This window comes from Octodon degus, unplaced genomic scaffold, assembly GCF_000260255.1.
Source record: "Octodon degus isolate 3935 unplaced genomic scaffold, OctDeg1.0 scaffold00026, whole genome shotgun sequence".
NCBI lineage: Eukaryota > Metazoa > Chordata > Mammalia > Rodentia > Octodontidae > Octodon > Octodon degus.
In genome coordinates this window covers 18,081,261-18,099,841 of record NW_004524602.1, presented here as the reverse complement: position 1 = coordinate 18,099,841, position 18,581 = coordinate 18,081,261, and the positions used below count along the sequence as shown (strand labels likewise).

The 18,581-nt window shown below is 54.3% G+C and overlaps 1 protein-coding gene across 1 annotated transcript in view; it reads left to right on the top strand.

The window, feature by feature from the left end:
* Positions 1-18,581, top strand: part of Cgnl1 (cingulin like 1) — a 123,637-nt gene that overhangs the window by 77,991 nt on the left and 27,065 nt on the right. Inside the window, exon 9 of the mRNA XM_023712661.1 lies at positions 18,343-18,549. Coding sequence (XP_023568429.1) covers positions 18,343-18,549 — 207 coding nt within the window. The remainder of the gene's footprint in view (positions 1-18,342; positions 18,550-18,581) is intronic.

Genomic DNA, 18,581 nt, shown 5'->3' with positions numbered 1-18,581 from the left:
GGCCCCTGAGCTGTCTTTTAAAAAACTAATTTTAATAGTTCTTTCTATTGTCTAGATACCAGTACCACATCATTCAATGTACAAGATTTTTCTCATTCTTTATTTTCATTTTCTTGATGCTGTCCTTTGAAATGCAAATATTTTTAACTTTTCACAATGTCCAGTTTACCAATTTTTGTCCTTTTATTACTTGGGTCATACCTAAGAAGCTATTGCTTCATCCTAGGTCGTGAAGCTTTATTCTTTTTCTAACAGTTTAGTACTTTTAGCCCTCACTTTTAATTTTATGATCCATTTTGACTTTTTTTGGAGTATGGTGTGGGCGAGAGTCTGTTTGTTGTGGTTCTCGGAGGTCTCATGGCTGCTTGTTGAGGCCACGGTGTCCGCCCCACTTAATGCCTTCGTGCCGTTTCGTTCCTCTTCAAGTATTCACTCCACCTCCCCCTTTACAAGTTGTTCCTCAGACTTTTGAGTTGGGCCCTGGACACTAGGGAATTAGAGCACCCAAAAAGACTTTTTAAAACCAAAAGGACTACTGCTACATGCTAAAATCAGGTTCAGATTATTGCTATCCTAGACTGACATTGAGAGATGGTAGGGAAAACTAGAAATTGTGAGAAAAAGTAGACTGTTATTAGAAAATGCAGAGAGTGTTTCCCCTGCGTGTCTGAGAGTAAAATCAGCGCAAGTGTGATCCTGCTGTGTGTGCAGCTTCACCCACAGAACCTGGATGCTGGGACAGATCTGGGAGGAGGTGCATTTTCTCTAGTGTGGCCTGGAGTTTCCCACACAGATAACAGTATGTACTTGAAATCATGAAAAATGGAAATGAAATAACAAAAACACAGAGTGGCTCTGGGACTGCCGTCATACAGCTGTGTGACCGCAGGCCTTGCTCTCAGATCCTCATCCTTCCAGCGAGGTCGCTGACTGACCCCTCGTGGGGGACGCCGAGGACCCTCAGGACCTCGCCCACTGCAGTGCAGGGTGGAGTGGGAGGCAGAGCTGGGCCCATCGCTCTGAGCTCGGTGGTATCCCATTGCAGAATGCATCCAGCCCCACCTTCGGGCCCAGAGTGGAGCCGAGGGGTTGCCAGGTGCCCCTTTGGGGCACGTTCTGTGAGTCACAGACTTAAAGATTTGTTCCCCCCGACAGTTTTGCATTGGTTTGATCTGAGGTTACTCTCAAAACACAAGGAGCAAACATATTTATGAAAGATTATGGAAAACAAAATTAAATAGAGTCGACTTGGGGGAGAATAGAGACAAAGTGAAGCCCAGCCGTGTTTCCTGCCGGTGGATTAGATACGTAGGCCCCGAGGCTCCTGGCGGCACAGTGGGACAGGAAATACCAACACGATGATGGGTTCTTTTGTCCACAAGAGAAAAAGTACCATTTCCTCAAAGGAAGCAAAGCTTCGCTTGATGTGTGGTTTTGGAATTTACACCCAAGTTTCTGGCCTCGCCCGGGGTACAAGTCCCTCTGAGCAGAGAGAAGAGGTAGGTTCTGAGACCCAGACAAGACCCTGCTGTCCCCGTGTGCCTCTGGTCCACTGAAAGAGAAGCAGACCACTGTCCCAGAGACTTGGACAGTTACCAGAGCCGGGCACTCGGGGTCCCAGCTTGACTTTCTCCTAGAGAAACGTGTGTGAGGTTGCATCTGTTTTGCATGTGGGAGACAGGAGCTGGTGTGGCCATCCGTGTGAGTCTCAGTGCGTGGGGTTCTGAAGCCTGACTCCCCACTGGGTATTAACAAAGCAAGGAAAATAAATATTGCACCAGAATTAATGCTTTTACCAATGAGCTTATGATTTCAAATTTCCAGCAAAGTTAATGGTGTTAAAGTTCCATCTTATTAATCCTCTTGTCCTTCTTCTGAAAATATTAGAAGGTCAAATAAGATCTAAAGAAAGAGATGATGCTTAGAGGTCACCCAGAACCCGAGGCCAGGCCTCAGCTCATCCTCCCCTCCTGTCCAGAGGGCTCACCAGGTCAGGAAGCTGGGGTCACAGACAGATGCGGCGGGAGTTTCCCGCATGCGTGGAGGACTCGTTGTCCTGCCCTGCATACTTACCAAGTCTGTAGGCAGTCAGAGCCAGCCCGAGTGCTGAAGGGCACACCCAAGACTCAGAGGCCTCATGCATGGAATCACCAGAGTACAAATCTAGCCGATTAAGCCGGAGGAGATAAATGACACTGGCTGTTTCCTTCTCTTTGATTTTTACAGACTGAGCACACAATAGCGGTCTGTAGCTCAGCAGGACCTTTGGAGACCCTGAGGCTCCCCACAACGGCAGCAGGAGCACAGAGACCCTCTCGAGTGTAAGCAGATGCACTGCCAGCCATGGGGAAGCCTCTCGTGTCCCGTGTAGTGGGTTCAGTGGACCACCGCTGCTTACGTTCTGTGTTATTCTTTTCAGCAGCTATGGGTGTAAGTGGCGCTTGGTGAGTTTCTGTAGCAAATAGGACTTCTTAGGCTCCAATTATCTGTGATACTGGTCCAGGCACTGGAGACAAGATCTGGAATCCTGAGTGGTCCAGGCTTCCTTCCTGAATTCATGTGGTTGAGGATAATGTCACATGCCTCTGCTGTAGTTCCATGGTCCTTGAAGGATATGCGAACTGGGTGCTGCGGAACATAAATCCAAAAGTCACTTGAAGCTGGATCCCCAGGGTAACAGATAGCGGCCCCCAAGACCATCACTTTTATGAGTCTGTATTCCTGCTATCTCAGAAATTTTACATTTCTAGGCTCAGTCAGACACCTCTTATTATCACAGAATGAGCACTTGTACGCAGATGGTGTGTGCGATGCAGACGGGGCAGGCTGCGGCCCTGAGGGGAGGCCGGGAGGCTTTCTCCTGCGGAAACCCTGCTCGTTCTGGTCCCTGCTGGGTCCTGTGAGCCCTGGGTGTAGAGCAGTCACCTCTGCCACCACCGTGTTCTTTGTCCTTTGCCCCTGCCCCCCCCCATGCAGCATTCCATGCTCCACCTTGTGGGTGGCTTAGGATAAACTTAGGAGGCCATTAAAACAGAAACATACATTGTAAAAACACGCAGAGAGCAGGGTCTTTTTTGGGGACGGACCTACGCCTACGGGCTTTCTTTTGTTTCTCTTTTGCGCTGAATGGGCTTGGTTCTTCATTTGAAGCTAATTGCAGGTGGGCACGTTACATTTTCCATTCCATGCAACTGGATTGTGCGTTTCGGTTTCTTCCTGGACCCTGGCCACGTGCACACAGTGGTGCTCGGTGAGCAGCTGGCACCGTGTCCAGCAGCCCTGGCCAAGGGTGTTCCCTGGAAACTGGCACTGTCTGGGTGTGAGCTCAGACGCTGGCGCGCTCGCTGTCCCTCTAAGTACCTCTGTGTGGGGGTGTGTGATGCCGCGAGGCCAGCGGTGGGGCCTCTGCGCCTCGGTGGGCAATAGCTGTGTCTTTGCTTCCGTCTTAGTGCCTGGCATGACGAGAGCTGTGAAGACGGCTGTCAGCACCTCTGCTAGAAATTGCCCGAAGGCAACTCTTGTTTACATCCTTGGGGGTCTTCGGAGGGCAGAGTCAGCTTGTGCGACCTCGCCCTGCTCTTGGCTTTCCTCAGGCCCGGCGTTTTCTTTCTGCAGGCAATTGCCCTCCTCACCCTGACGTGGCTGTGTGTAGCCCAGCCTGGCGGTGGCCCTGGGGCGTGCTGTGGCCCAGCCCCGCCAGCCAGCTCCTCTCCCACCGGGGCCCCGCTGCTGCGGGTGCATCACCAGCTTCTCTAGTGCTCAAGGTGTGGTGGTGCCTCAGACTTGAGTGTGTTCAGCGCCATCGGCACCAGGGCCGCCCTCCTGTCGTGAATTCCTCGTGCCTGTTACTGGCTTGTTTCTTTAAAATCCAGCCTTTTGTGCAACCCAAACTTCCAGTGTCAGAGCTGTGAGGACTCCCCAGGCAGCTGCACTTTGCCCTTTTGACCCAGGACGGGAACTGGGTTATATCAAAGCATTACTGTGTTTTTCTTCAGGCTCTGCGTCTAAGTAGTTAGTTGATTCAGGGCTCACAGCACTGGGAAAGGACACTGCACTAACCCACCTTGTCCTGGGCGGAGCTGGCCAGCATTTGAACTGTGACCTGCGTGGCTTTCCCCGGTGGAGCTCGGTGGCACTAAGTTTTGGTGTTCTCATCCATTGCAGTTTTAGTTAGAGCTGTGCGAAGGGTGAGAGAATTGGAACAGCATCTATTTTCATCTGAAAGCCTAACTTGGGAAGCACATAAATTGACAAGAAAAATGAAAGCCTTTTTCCAGAGGCCAAGAATGACTTAGCAGTGCTGCTAAGCAGAGCTGACAGCGGGGCGTGACGGGAAGGAGCTGCTTGTGTTCTGGGGTGTGGAGATAAAGGAGTGAAGAGAAGAGGGGAGTGTGGGTTTGCAGGGAAAATGTTCACAGAAAAGTCCCAGAGTACAGCTGGATGCGTTCATAAAGGTGATGAACACATTAAATAAAAACAAAGCCAGAGTCACCTTCTTTTCTTCTCTGAGGGGTCCTGAAACCACAATGTGGCCCCTTATAAGGGAATCATAATTATCAAGAGTTATTGACAGAACAGACTGAGAGTTTCACTTGGCATTTGGGACGGATACAGCCTTCTCCGTGCTGCATCTGCTGTGGAGATAATTACCAAGGCTCGCTGCAGTCGGCCGGGCTGCCCCTGCTCACAGCATGCTGTTTGACGTGGTACCCTTGGGTCACACTGTACAAGCAAAAGCGTGAGCTGGCATCAGACTCACTCTGAATCCTGTGGGCGCGCGTGCAGCACCTCTGCTACAGGTGGTGCCCTCGTCTCCTCATCAGTAAGGGTGTGATGAAGGGCCTCGGGCCCAGGGCTGTGCTGGCCACGCTCACGGACCTTGCCGCACAGTAGGTGGCGCAGTGTCTGCAGGTGCAGGGGGTGGTGCTTGCTGTGGTTAGGGCCCCATCCCCCAGACTGCTCTGTGGTCTCCATGTGGTCCGCTGGGCGAGGGGGCCATCAGGGCCACTTTCCATGGAATCAGCGAGCAGAACGGAGTACCAGACCCTAGAACAGGAGGACCTCTTTCTCTGGCGCCCTTGGGCCCCAGACCTTTGGAGTGGGTGGCAGGGGAGGAGGAGGTCAGGGGCTAGAGCCTTCCGACAGGTCCCCAGCAGCACCTGGCACATCTGGTGACTTCAGACTGTGGGCACCAGGGACAGCGTCTGTCCAGCAGGAAAGTACGCCTTGAGCAGGATGCCTCTTCGTTTGGCCCGGTGCAGTTTGTCTGCCCTGGAAGGTGGGACTGTGCTTGTTTTGTGGCACGGAAAACAGGCCTGGGGCAGGGAGGTGGCTCAGTAGAAAAGTGCTTGCCTGGCAAGCGCAGAGGCCCGAGTTCAGCTCCTGGTTCTGCATTAAAGAAAAAAACAGGCCCAGCTAGGCTGTGGCGGGTGGGGTTGTGGGACAAGTGGGGGTGGGGCATGAGCATGCGTGTGGGTGTCTGGAGGGCGTGGGTCCTGCGGCTGCCAGCAAACACTCCAGGAACAGCACCCGGCTGTCCCCAGCTCTATAATGGACACTGGAGCTGGCCCCCATGAAGCCGAAGGCCTCAGCAGAGGGAGGTCTCCAGTGCCTGAGCCTTCGAGCTCCAGGCTGCTTATGTGCTGTCGACAGGCAGAGTGCTGGGGACAGCTGCTGACCTGGGGTGGGATTAAGGGGCAGAGTGGTGCCTGCAGCGTCTACACTGGTGACTTCGACCCCAAGACCCCGACCGTGAGCTGTGCCACACACGCGCGGGGATGGGCCTTTGGGGTCCCTGTGGGCAGAGCGCTGCTCCTCCTGGAAGGACCCTCGTTTAAGAAAGGCCCTTGCTGCCTGCCAGGAGAACACGGATGCTGTTCTCCTCACCCTCGGGACAGGGCAGAAGCGAGCAGAGCACGGCCCGCTTCCCAGGCCCCAGTGGGTCGGCATGTGCTGCCGCCGCCCCTCTTCCTGCCCTTTCCTTCCCTCTGTGCAGTGGGAGGAGTTATTCGTTTCTGCCTGGAGAGGGAGGCCCACGGCGGGGGGATTAGCTCTCCATACCGAACAAGATGGACGTCTGTCCTCTCCTTGCCGCCACAGCGACTCATACTTTAGCTCCGTTGGTGCAGCTGTTATCTTTTGGGTCCGACACTGTTCAGCCTGGTGAGCAGGAACTGACACGAGCTCGCTGTCCTCAGATCGCTTGTGCCCTGAACTTTAGCTGGACAAGGGCACATGGAGGAGAGGGGTCACGCTCGGTCCCAGCCTGGGGATTAGGCAGGCTCTAAGGCCGCAGTGCAAGGAGGAGGCTGAGTCCATGCAGAGGTCGACAGGCCTGCTGGTGGCAGGCAGCCGAGGTAGGTGGGAACTTTGAAAAGGAAAGAAGGAGCCAGTGCAGGGCCAGCGTGAGCAGCCTGTGGGCCAGGCGGCATGCTCTGCTGTTTGTTTGGCCTTTATGCAAAACCACCGAAGCGTTTCAGCAAAGTCTGGTTTGTGGTTCCACGTAACCTCCTGCCCCAGGTGGGGAATGTGTGGCAGAGGGCGGGAGGGGCACTGCGAGGTCAGCGGGCAGCTGTGCTGGTGTCCAGGGGCCCAGGGGTCATGTGGGCACTTTGCTGGTCATGGGGGCAGAGGAGCTGGAGAGCAGAGGGCAGGCCTGAGCAGAACGCCCATATTGGGTTAAGTGGCTTTTCTCATAGGGCTTCTCAGAGCCTTTACTACATGGGCAAAAATGATTGTTGGGCTGGCCAGATAGCTCAGCAGACTAAAGCGCCTGCTTAGGCAGAACGCAGCAGCCGGGGTTCAATCCCTGACCTGCTGTGCCGGCCCCACCCCAGGGGTATGTTGAGATGGCAGTTAAGACTGAGCAAGGTGGCGTGAGCCTGTAATCCCAGCTCTTGGGAGGCTGAACACAGGCAGATTACTTCAAGTCCAATCTACGTAGTGAGACCCTGTAGACCCTGTACGAAATAAAAAAAGAAAAGAAAAGAAAAGAGATTGTTATTCAACAAGAAAAGACTCTGGCAAGATAATTTTTCCCAGAATTATATGACCACAATATTTTGGTGCCACCAGATTTATCAGGCATGACCCATAATCCTTGTTTGTGGTCTTACTTCCACGTGATGTTCCACAAAGGCCTGTGACAGAGAAGGAGTCAACGGTGCTCAGTCTGGAGACTTGCCAGAGTATGAGTGGGACCGCAGGGCAGGTCGTGGGCTGGGCTGCTGGTGTGGACGCAGCGAGGTGTTGCTGGGACTCACAGGAGCTCTGGGCTGGAGCGGCGTGGTTCTTCCAGGCTGTCTGGGCCAGGTCCTGCCAGGCCAGTCCCATCGGAGTTGGGGGGCCAGCTGCATGTGGAGCAGTCGCAGGGTCCAGCTTTGCGGATGCAAGTGGTGGGAAACTGGGCCCGGGGCGTGAGGATGGGTGCTTTTCTGGGCTTGAGCAGGAAATGAGGTGCTTTTCTTTACACCCTTTCCCTTGGCAGGCAGCCACTGTTAGCAGCAGAAAGCAAACAGAGAAATGTCTTGTGTTTTCTGCAGCCTGATAAACAGGGGGCCATCTGGGGAGCCCAAGGTCCCCAGGCGTGTGGAAGGTGTGTGCATTCCCGGGCTCTGGGAGCAGGGGCTCTGTCATTCGAGGTATGCGGTGATAACTGAGGATGAAGGGTGTTGGCCCTGTGGCCACTGGGCCTGCCACGGCAGAAACCTCACTGTGCCACTGAGCTGGCTGCATGTGCCCTGCAGACTCCAGTTGGCTGTTCTGGAGAGTGAGCAGCCTCTTCCTCGCTGTGGAGAGTTTGGTCATCGTGGGAAGAGATTGCTTGGCAGCCGCCAAGACCCACGCCTCCAAGCGGATGGCTGACTTTGTAAAACCTTTCCATTGAGAATGGAGCCTTTGTTTAAAAAAACTAAAACAAAAACAGACTGGACATTCAATTCACACTCAGTTTCTCTGAAGTACAGGCCGCCTTTCTGAGTACAGGCACAACAAAGCAAGCCTGACTCCGTGCAGCATGGAGCTTTTAGTGATGCACAGGTGGCAGCCCCGGGCAGAGGGACCTGCGGAGTAGTCGATGTGGGACCAGAGGCTGCTAGACATGGATTTTTATGTAGGACGCCTCGAGGGTGAAAGGGTTTCCTCATGGAGACACTGCCACAGATTGGGCTGAGGTGCTCAGGCCGGCTAACAAGTTGATTTAGCTGAAGACAGCTAACACAGTGCGTCTCAACTGTTACACACACACACACAGCATTTGTGTGCTCAGTGAACATCACATAGCTTGAGGCTCTGACATCTCTTCTGAGCTGATTGCCTGGTGGCCTGGGTGCAGGCCAGTGCCACGCTGGGGACCAGGGTGAGGTACAAACTGCTGACCAAGTTTCCCTTCCAGCCGGCAGGCTCTCACTCAGGCTGTGTCCGGCTCTTCGGCCTGTAGGGTTAGCAGCTGCCCCCTCCCTGTGCGGGACCTGAAAGAGGAGACAGGTGGCACCAGGTGCCTGAGCTCGGGCAGTGCCCGTGCCGTGCCAGTCTGGCCCAGAGCCTTGTGCTCTGGTGGTGCTCGCTGGCCCAGGCGGGGTCAGGCCTCTGGGCTGGTTCCCAGGGACAGCCCTGGCATAGGGGGTGGTCACAGCACAAAAGTGTATCCTGTGAGGCTGAGCTCACTTCAGCAGGTGATGACTTCAGTTCCTCCTGGGGACACCTCTGACTCCCCAGGGGACTTTAAAGTCTCCAGGGATGAGGGACCCGGGAGGCAGCTCAGTGGCACAGTGCCTAGCTAAAGTGTTCAGGGATGGCTCTGTGCCTCATTCACTGTGTATCCGCTGTGAGGGAGTTCTGGGGCCATGTGGCAGGCTCAGAGCAGAGGGGTGGCTGGCCGCCTGCTGCTACTGCCCACAGTGCTACGCTGGAGCCTCCACAGCCCTGGGCACCACACCCGAGACTGGCATCGCTTCCTGTCTTGCGCAGCAGGAGACGGCTCTGCTCTCCCCGCTGGCCCCATGCTCCTTGAGTGTGCGCTGTGTGCTTGCATGGGGCGTGTTTCACAGGCATCACACCGCCTGTCAGGACTCTGTAAGGTGGTGGTGTCACTGTCCCTACAGAGCTGAGATGCACTCGGGAGGTCGAACCAGGACGTGAACCGGGCCCTGTTCCACCAGGCTCTGTCGTCCTCACCACCCTGCTGGCTCCAGCGGCCGGGAGGCTCTGGACCTTCTCTGTCAACTCTTGGTCTCGGGTGGGGCCGGGGGAGAAGCAGGTTCCTATGATGGTACGTGGGGAGGTCCTCTTTCTAAAACAGATGGGCTCGTCCCTGAGCCATCTGGGTTGAGCCTTTGATTGGATACAGCTGCTCTGACCTGTATTTCCCACATCGCTGGAGAGACAAGTTGCCGTTTTGTTCTCCACTCAGAAAAGGGGGGACCGAGAGAGTTGAGCCCCCAGCCTGGCTGGGAGTCAGTGGATCTGAGGGGACCAGGAAGGGGCTGCACCTTCTGAGATGGCATCTGATGTTTACATGTGACTCTGCTTTGATGCTTTGCACTGTCTTCTTCCTTTTGTTCTTATTTGTATAATGTGTGAGTTTATTCGTGATTCACTTTTAAGAAAACTGAGCTGTGACTCAAAGGAATTGTTACTTGGACAGAGCCCCGGAGCGAGCAGAGCCCCGGAGCGAGCAGGCAGCCGTACCTGCCCTGGGATCCTTCCCTGCCTGGCGAGCTAGAGCTGGCTGTGACCCCAGCCGGAAGCCCAGGCTCTGTCCCTGAGCAGGCACTTTGAAGGAGGAAATAAAGGTCACCCTCCCCTCCTGTGTCCCGGTCCCCGTGGGAGCACCCAGCCTGCGCTTGCTCTAAGCGTTGGTCCCTTTTGCAGAGCTGTTCTATTCCTGGTCAGCAGTGTTCTTGTTCTTGAAAGGGTGAAGGGCAACATTTTCTACATGGGATGTACGCTGAGAGGGCAGTGAGGCACCTGTGGAAATGGCCATCAGCTCCTGTGTTCTTGGCTGAGGAAGCATTTTTGTTTTACAGTTTTAAAACAACAGGGCTGGGAGATAGCTCAGTAGAATAAGCATTTGCCTGGCAATCTCAAGGGCCTGAGTTCAATCCCCGGTTCCACAAAAAAAAAAAAAAAAAAAAAAGAAAAAGAAAAAGAAAAAAGAAAGTAAAAGAAAAACAGTAGAGTTTCTCTAGCTTAGCTCGATCCTCAGCGATTACCGTGGGCATGTTAGCCAAGTGGGAAAGCGTGAGATCACCTTTCACAAATAGCAAGATTCTGGGAAGGGTATCTGCACAACTGGGGCTTTGGTGGGGGCCTGGCACATCGAGAGCAAGCTTGTGGTTCTTTTCGCAGAGGCTCTGGCGCTGCCAGGAAAAGCTGCAGGTTTATCTTCAGAAATCCCGTTCGACCTGTCTGACGTGGGCGTTGACAGCAAGCTAGTTGCAAGGCCATGTGGTCCATCTGTGACCATGTTAATCTGCTGGGAGTCTCCCCCTGCAGAGTATGGAGTGTGGGGGCATCGGGGTGCAGCCCCTTTAGGCCCCAGCTCTTGAATCCTGCAGCACCCTGGTCGTTACTCGGTTCTCTAACCAGAACCTTCCTGTGCTGGTCACAGGTTAGCTAGGGCTGTGGCCCTCACAGCTAGAGAAACTGCCTTATAAATAAGAGGCAATGCTTGGGTCATTTCGTCTCCTGGGGACTTAGAGGACCCAGAGAAAATAGAGTGGTATTAAAGAGAGGAAGCCAAAGTGTGGTTGAGTGTGTGTAACCCAGGCCAGGCTGTGTTCCCCAGAGACTACCCAAGGAGTGACCAGAAGTCCTCAGGGCTAAAATGGTGCCCTTCCGATGGCTGGAGAGCTCGCTGTTCCCCAGTGGGCTGCTGGTGAGAAGGCCCGAGGGACGTGTTCTCCACACCAGCAGTGAGGAGGAGGCACCTCGTTGGTGACCCTCGCTGTGCAGGTGGAGCAGATGGTCCCGTCCTTGCAGGGATGAGGCAGGAGACTCACCATAGGTGAGTCCGCCTGGAGGACATGTGGGTGCTGCGCTGTGGGGACCCCGCCATGTGGGAGTGGCCTGTGAAGTGGAGCTGACTGGCTGGCCTTCCCTCCAGTTCCCGGCCTCCATGCCTCAGCTGTTTTTGCTGTTCAGCAAAACCGGGAGACAAGCAACCACTGGTGCAGCAGAGGCCTGTTAATTAGTAAAACAGAGGTGTCTGCTCAGGGGGCGGACTGAGGTCGGCTGAGGTGTCAGCCCTGTGACCAGGTGAAACATTCAGAGGTGGCGCCCGGGTGCTCTGGCTCCCGGGAGCAGTGTGGCCGTTCCTAAGTGTGGCGCTAACCCCTGCAGACACTTGTGAGCCAGGCATCACCCGCACTCACCCGGCAAGGACCAGGGTTTTGCTGTGTGTGTGTGTGTGTGTGTGTGTGTGTGTGTGTGTGTGACACACTGTTGCTCTCTTTCATATCAGTCTTCAGAGTGGTGGGCACTGAGAGACTCAGTGCATTACAGTGCGCCGTCTGCCTGTTCGGGAAGAGCTGCCTTCTCGGTTGCCTTCCGTTACCAGAGCAGCCTTGAGTGGCCGTGGGCCAGCGGGTTTAGTGGCTGGTCCTGGAAGAGCCTGCCTCCCTCTGAGGTCATGACGTCTTCCTCTTGTGGGCACAGTTGCTGTGGGAGACCTCCGAGTTCTCCTCGGAGAGGTGTGGGCTGGGCCTGTGGCTGGGAAAGCGTGCAGGTGGTGGCCTGGAGCTCCAGCTGGTGGTTCAGAGCTGCAGGGGGCTGTGCAGAGCCTTGCCCTCTGGGGACCACACATGGGTCTTGCTGGCCTAGTAGTGGTAGCCACGGTGCCCAGAGGAGCTGCGGTCTCGTTCCGCCAGGTGCTCACTCTGATGGCGAGAGCTGCAGCTGCACCCCTTTGACAGACGGGCGAGGAGGATCCGTAGGCCTGTTGGGTGGCAGCATGGCTCAGGGAGAAGCAGAGATGCGAAGCCGTGCTGGGGTGATGGGCGAATGCTTCCCACACTGGGATCCATGTGCGTGTGCCAGGCGCGGAGAAGGAGGGCACTCAGCAGAGTCACAGGGCGAGAGTGGCAGCGTCCCGGAATACCACACACAGACTTCTTAATGTAAGAACAGACGTGGTGTAGAACAGAAAATGTTATGAACTGAAGGCAAGATGAACATTTTTCAAGGACAGACCTGAGTCTGCAAGCAATCGTTTCGGCTCTTGGGGTCTCTCATCAGCGCATGCAGGACTTCTCTGCCTGGGGAGCGCCTGGTGGGAGCGCAGGAGAGCCACGCCTGCAGTCGCAAGCCCTGTGCTGTCCGGCCGTTGCCACTCCGCATGCGTGTGTCTGCAGAGGCACAGATGAGCTGTGTGAGCCCATGTCGGAGGGTTGGACTCCGCTGTTTGTACAGCTGCTAGCAGCCGGGGCCGGGTGACCCGTGCCGGCCCAGGAGTGCTTGTGAATGGCTGGGGAGAAGGAAGAGGGCCGGCCACGGAGCGTGTTGTCCTGCAGATGCCCGTGGACAGTCGCTTGAAAGAAAAAGTGTGTCACTTTCAGTACTGCATGTTTTATTTCCGTGGTTCAGCATTCAGAAATCATGAGATGGTTTTTGATCGAAAGCAGCTCTTGACTGTTTCCCATAGCCTCACTTCCTTCACACAGGTGTGCCGTGTGTCGCTCTGTTCCATGCCTGTCCTCACGCTCTCACTCCCGCCTCGCCGTCCTGAGCAGCGCTGGACTGGTGCACTCTGTGCAGTGCTGAAGGCGTTGACATTCGGCGAGCAGTCGTTGCGCTGCAGTGCTGAGTTGGTTGCAGTCGCAAGGCGCTCTGCATGCGTTAGCTGCGGCGCTGCTAGAAGAGAGGTTACTGAGACTCAGGGAAGGCCTGGTCGAGTTCTGATGGTGGATCTGCTGCAGGGCACCTCCTGTCAGGGAGAAAAGCGCCTCTTTCTCCCACCGCCCACACTGGTTAGCAGGCTTTCGATGTTGGCTGCCTGAAAGGTAAAGGTGGTCTTTGTGCAAGGCTTGGTGATGGGTGGATCTTGGAAAGGAAAGACAGCACGTTTGCTGCCGTTGCCTGCGTGGTGATGTCCCCGGCTTTCTGACGTGGCTGAGGAGTCGGGGCTGATTTTGTGGACCTCTTATGGCTGCTGCGTGCGTGAGCAACACAGAAGAGCAAACACAGACCAAGCTTGTAGGTGGAAAGGTTGCCCACACGACGCCAGGCGGCTGAGTGAGCCGAAAGCATGCTTGTGGGCATCTCTGGGGACGACCTGCAGGTCTGCGACTGGCACCTCGTGGGGTTGCGGTGCTCCTGCCTGTGGCCTGCTGTCTGTGGACGTCCTGGCCAGCTCTGGGCCTGCTGTGGTCCCGCTGTCTCTGACACAGGCACGAGACACAGAGCTTAGGATGCAGAAACAAGGACTGGTAGTCAGAGCGCTTCAGCGTTGAGAGACTAGGGGTTCTCTGAATCCCTTTTCTTCCCTTTTCTGGGACACAGAGAGGAATTTATGTCATACTTGCACTGAACAAAGGTGACTTTGTAAAAGATTCTGGGTGATTAGGTAAAGTTTCAGGAAAGGAAGTTTGTTCTTGGACTTCATATATACAACAGTAAATGATCAGGGGTTTCTGTAAAGGTTTGTCAACAGAGGCTTATGTTAAACTGATGTGTATACACACTGTGGTTTACCACTCTGCAGAACTTAGAAAAAGCATGTTATCCTTCTACAAATAGTCAAAGCATACTAAGTACCAGCACACAGGCTTCCTGGAGTCAAACAGCCCATGCCACTGTGAAAGCTGGGGACGGAGTAACCCTGCCAGCCACACGCTGGGCCACAGGCTCGAAAGCTGTGTTCTGAAATCACAGTACAGCTCAGGTGCCTGAACCCAGCATGCCAGGGTGGGTGCCGGTTAGACCTGTGCCTGGCTAACCCCCGTCTGGTTGTCCTTGGTGTTGCTGGACTCCGACGAGCACTCGCTGGCCACGCGTGTACGTGCTCTTTGCTTTATTCAGGGTTTTGGGCTGATATCTCGAGTCTCCTCTTACTTTCATTAACATTTGGGAAAACCACCAGGCCACTGGGATAAACAGCATCCTTCTGATGGTCTCGTCTGACCTCTAGGCCTCCCTGGTCTCTCTCTACTTTTTGTTTTCTTTTTTTTTATGTTTTTAGCATAGGGTCTACAGGGTCTCACTACACAGATTGGACTTGTAGTAATCCTCCTGTTTTCAGCCTCCTAAGCACTGGGATTACAGGTGTGTGCCACTATGCCCAGTCTCAATTCACCACTATGCCCAGTCTCAATTGCCATCTCAGTGCGCCTCAAGGGGCTGGGCCAGCATGGCACACCAGGGATCGAACCCCGGCCACTGCGCTCTGCCTGAGCAGGTGCTTCTGTCCATTGAGCTATCTGGCTGGCCCTTTGTTTTCTTTCTAAAAGGGAGTGTATTAAGGTAGGATTCATGTAATGTATGATTCAACTATGTGAAGCATGCAATCTAGTGCTTCATATGTCCTCAGCACTGTGGCCATCACCACTGCCAACAGTAGAACATTTTTATTACGCCCCAACGAAACCCCACACCCGATAGTAGTGCTTTCTGTCCCTTCCCATCTCGTGGCCAACCACTAAGCTACTTTTCATCTCTGTAGACTTATTGTCATAGACGTTGTATCTATGTGTAAATACAGTGTCTTTTGTAACTGGTTTCTTGCAGGTAGTAGAGTGTTGTCAAAGTTCACCTGTGTTCAGCACATACCCATGTCTTTAATCCCTGTCTGTGGCCAAACACCGATCTATTAAAAGAACCATGTGGTGTATGAACTACTGGCCATCTTGTGACACCCAGATGACCCGAGTCAGCCGGGTGCCGGGGGCAGAAGGCCCACCTGAGGATTGTTGCCCACAGAATAAAAGGAGAACTAGAGGGGAAGATTGCCGTTGGTTCCCTGGGGAAGCTTGCCACACTGGTTTTCCGGGTACGAAGTCAGCGGTTGTCACCCTCCGAGGAGCTCGTGCTCTGCAGGGAGCGGTGCTGCTACGCTGAACATCGCTGCTGGCTCCAGTGCAGGCCCTCAGCCCGCCGGCACATTCACTCTGGCTTCCGCCACCGACCTTTGGGCCTCCCCAGTGTAGATCCTGGTAGAGATGCGCGTGCGTCGTAGCTGTGGGCTCTAGGCCTGCAGCCGGGCTTGTGCGAAGCACTGCTGTGGGACCCAGGCCCTCAGCTGGACTCTCTGGCTGTCCGGTGTGTGGACGGGTCCCTTGTGCTCTTCTGCACGTGACAGTTTGGGTGAACGTTATTGAACAACCCTATGATTATGTGTCCAATATGAAGTCCATTCCCTTGCAAACCCTGACTACAACAAACCGTATCTTATGTGACCATTTATTTGTTGATGGATATTTGGGTTGTTTTCACTTTCTGGGTACCGTACAGAGTACCAGAAAGTACTGATGCTGTGCAGCATCTGTGTGTGAGCTTTTGGGCAATGCAGGTTATTTCTATTAGGAGTCGGGTTGTTGGGTTATAAGCACCTCTGCTTCACATTTTGCGGAAGCTCCAAAACTACTTCCCAATGTGGCTACACAACTTTACACTCCTGCCAGCGGTGCCTGAGTGCTTGCACTTCCCTGCGTGCTCCCCAGCGGTTACCGTCTTTCGAGCAAAAGCCATCCTAAGCGGTATGAGTTGGTGCCTCTTGGTGGTTTTGTTTTACCAGCTCATTTTATTATAACTCAGCTGCATGGCTCCAGTGGGCTTCTCAGAGGGTGTGGAATTAAAAATCTAGGTCATGGAGAAAGTGGGGGGCAGGCTAGACCTCGTCCTGTCCTCTGGACAGATTCCTTATTGTCACTAATGATGGTAAGGATATTGTACATGTTTTTTAATGCTTCTTGGGCTTTTGTATATCTCCTTTAGAAAAGTGCCTATTTCTAGCCTACTCAACTTTTTCGCCCATTAAAAAATGGGTTGTTGTTGTTATTATTATATCGAGCCCAGAGCCTTTGCTCTAAGCTATGCTTGCAGCCCTTTTCTTTTTTCTTTTTCTTTTCAGACAGGCTCCCTGAGCTGACCTCACTGTGGCTCTGGTGGGCTTCTCAGACCCAGGAGATTCCCCTGGGTCAGCGTCTTAGAGTACCAGGATCACATGCGTGGGCCCCCATGCTTAGCTCCTTTTCTTTTTCTTATTAAGTTGTAGAATTCTCCATGTATTTTAGGTTTGATTCTTTGATCAGAAATATGACTTGTGAATGTCTTCTTATCAGTTGTATCATTTCGTCATTGATGGTGTCATTTGTACCACAAAGGTTCTTAAATCAAAGAAGTTGAATTTGTCTATTACTTACTTTACTTGTGCTATTGGTGGGCAGCTAAGAAGACTTTGCCTGACCCAGGGCCACAGTATTTATTACTGTGCTTCTTTTAGGGGTTTTTAGGGCAAAAGGTATGGCCGGCCACAGTGTGCTGAGCTGGCCTGTGGGAGGCCCTGGTTACATTTCTTCAGAAAGGTGCATGGTTTCCCTCTTCCCTTCAGGCCCGGCGTCACTTCTGAGTTGGTTTTCGGGTGTCATATGTGGAAGGGCTTCACGTGCGCCGTCCAGCAGTCCTGGTGCCACCCAAGGCAGGCAGCGCTTTCCCCCAGCACACTGTGGCTACGCAGGGAAGCCCTCACAGGGTACATGAGGCTGTGTCGCAGTCCTGGCCCACCACCTATGTCTGTCCTTGTCCTACCCCACCCTGTCTTGGTACCTGCTCCTTTGTTTTGTCGCCTTTTCTGGGGAGGTCTAGGGCAGGAGGGAACAATCTAGGCTTTTTCTTGCCTCGATCTGATCAGCTATTGGATTCTTAAATCTGCCCTCAAAGTTGTACGACAATGCATTCCTCTGTGTTTCTCTCTGTGATGCGGCCCCTCGCTGGCTCCCCAGGAAAGGTGGGCACCCAGTGACCCTGAGCAGTCCCACTCAGCTGGGGCCTGGGTTTTCTCGCAGCAGGCCCAGCTGACCTCACTGTGGCTCTAGTGGGCTTCTCAGAGGTATAGAATTAAACGTGGGCAGGTGGGACTCTGTGCGGGCTCCGGACAGGTCTCGGTGTCATCACTTCAGGCTGCCAGCCTGAACATAGGGTCGGTGGTGCCTGGGGTCTATGGTGCACTGCCTGCAGCTCCTGCTGTTCTTGTCTGTTGAGAATCATGTACAGCACCACCACCTAGAGCCTGCTGGCCCGGGCTTGTTTTGTTACTTTTAAAGAGAAAGGAAAAAAGAAATCAAAACCGGGTTTGGTTGTGCACACCTGTAATCCCAGGATGAGGGAGGCTGAGGCAGGAGGATCATTGCAAGTTTGAGACCAGTCTGGGCTACGAAGTGAGCTCAAGACCACCCTGAGCTGTATAGCAAGACCACGTCTCTAAAACCCCACTAGCACCACCAACAGAACAATCAAAATGACACAGAAGTGAAATAAATCAGACTTGCAAGTGTAAATTGTCTTGCTAGTGTAACAAACCAAAGGAGTAAACCAGACCCAAAAGCTACAACAGAGGTCTGGAAAGGGAAAGAAACTGCTCAAAAGGCCCTGTGAAATCTAAGCAGAGTTTAAGCAAACTTGAACTTCTGTTTGTGCACCAAGGCCTGCTAGTAGGGCCCCACCCTCCACTGGTAGGGCTGAGCCCAGTGTGTGGTTCAGTGTGCCGGGCTGCAGCCCCCTCTCGTGGTCTTGGGCAGGCTCCTCCATCCACCAAGGCCTCCATCTCCTCCTCCTAAGGTGTAGCAAAGCGGCACCTCCCCACCCCCGCCCCCAGTTATTACAGCGGAGACCGGAACGGACCCAGCACAGGCGACAGCTGGCAAGCCGTGGGCCTGGAGAGCAAGTCGAGGCCAGGTGGCACCACAGGGCTCAAGTTTCTGCTGCACACAACTGCTCGGCCCTGCTCCCTGTGGCTCCAAGGCCCCGCGGACAGTCTGCAGTCAAGCAGGGCGGCTGTGTTCCAGTGACAAGAAACAGGGTCTCACAATGCAGTTCAGGCTGGACTGGAACTCACAGTGTAGCCCAGGCTGGCTTCAGACTCCTGGTGATCCTCCTGCCTCACAAGCGCCAGGATCCCAGGTGTGCGGCTCCGCGCCCATCTGACGCTCCACTCAGAGCTTTAGTTTTGACTGCTTTTGCGCTGCTGGGATCAGACCCAAGGTCTTGGGCCTGCGCAGGGCGCGCAGTGCTACCACTGCGCCTCGGGGCAGCACGAGGTGCAGTTTCAGATGCCAGGGCCTCCTGGGCCTCAGCTCCAGGCGCCGGCCCGTGGCGTCACGCTCCCGAGCTCACTCTACTTGTTTTTAACAGAATGTCGAGGTCCTAGCCAGCCGGAGCAACGCTTCAGAACAGAGCCAGCTGGGGGCTGAGATGCGGGAGCAGGCGCTGCTGGAGGAGAAGGAGAAGCTGCAGGGCAGAGCCGAGGAACTGGAGCGCAGGGTGGTGGAGCTGCAGGCACAGATGGAGGACAGCAGAGGAGGCGAGGCCCACGCGGAGGAAGCGCTCCGGAAGTGCGAGGTGAGGGTCTCCCGGGTATACGGGTGAGGGTC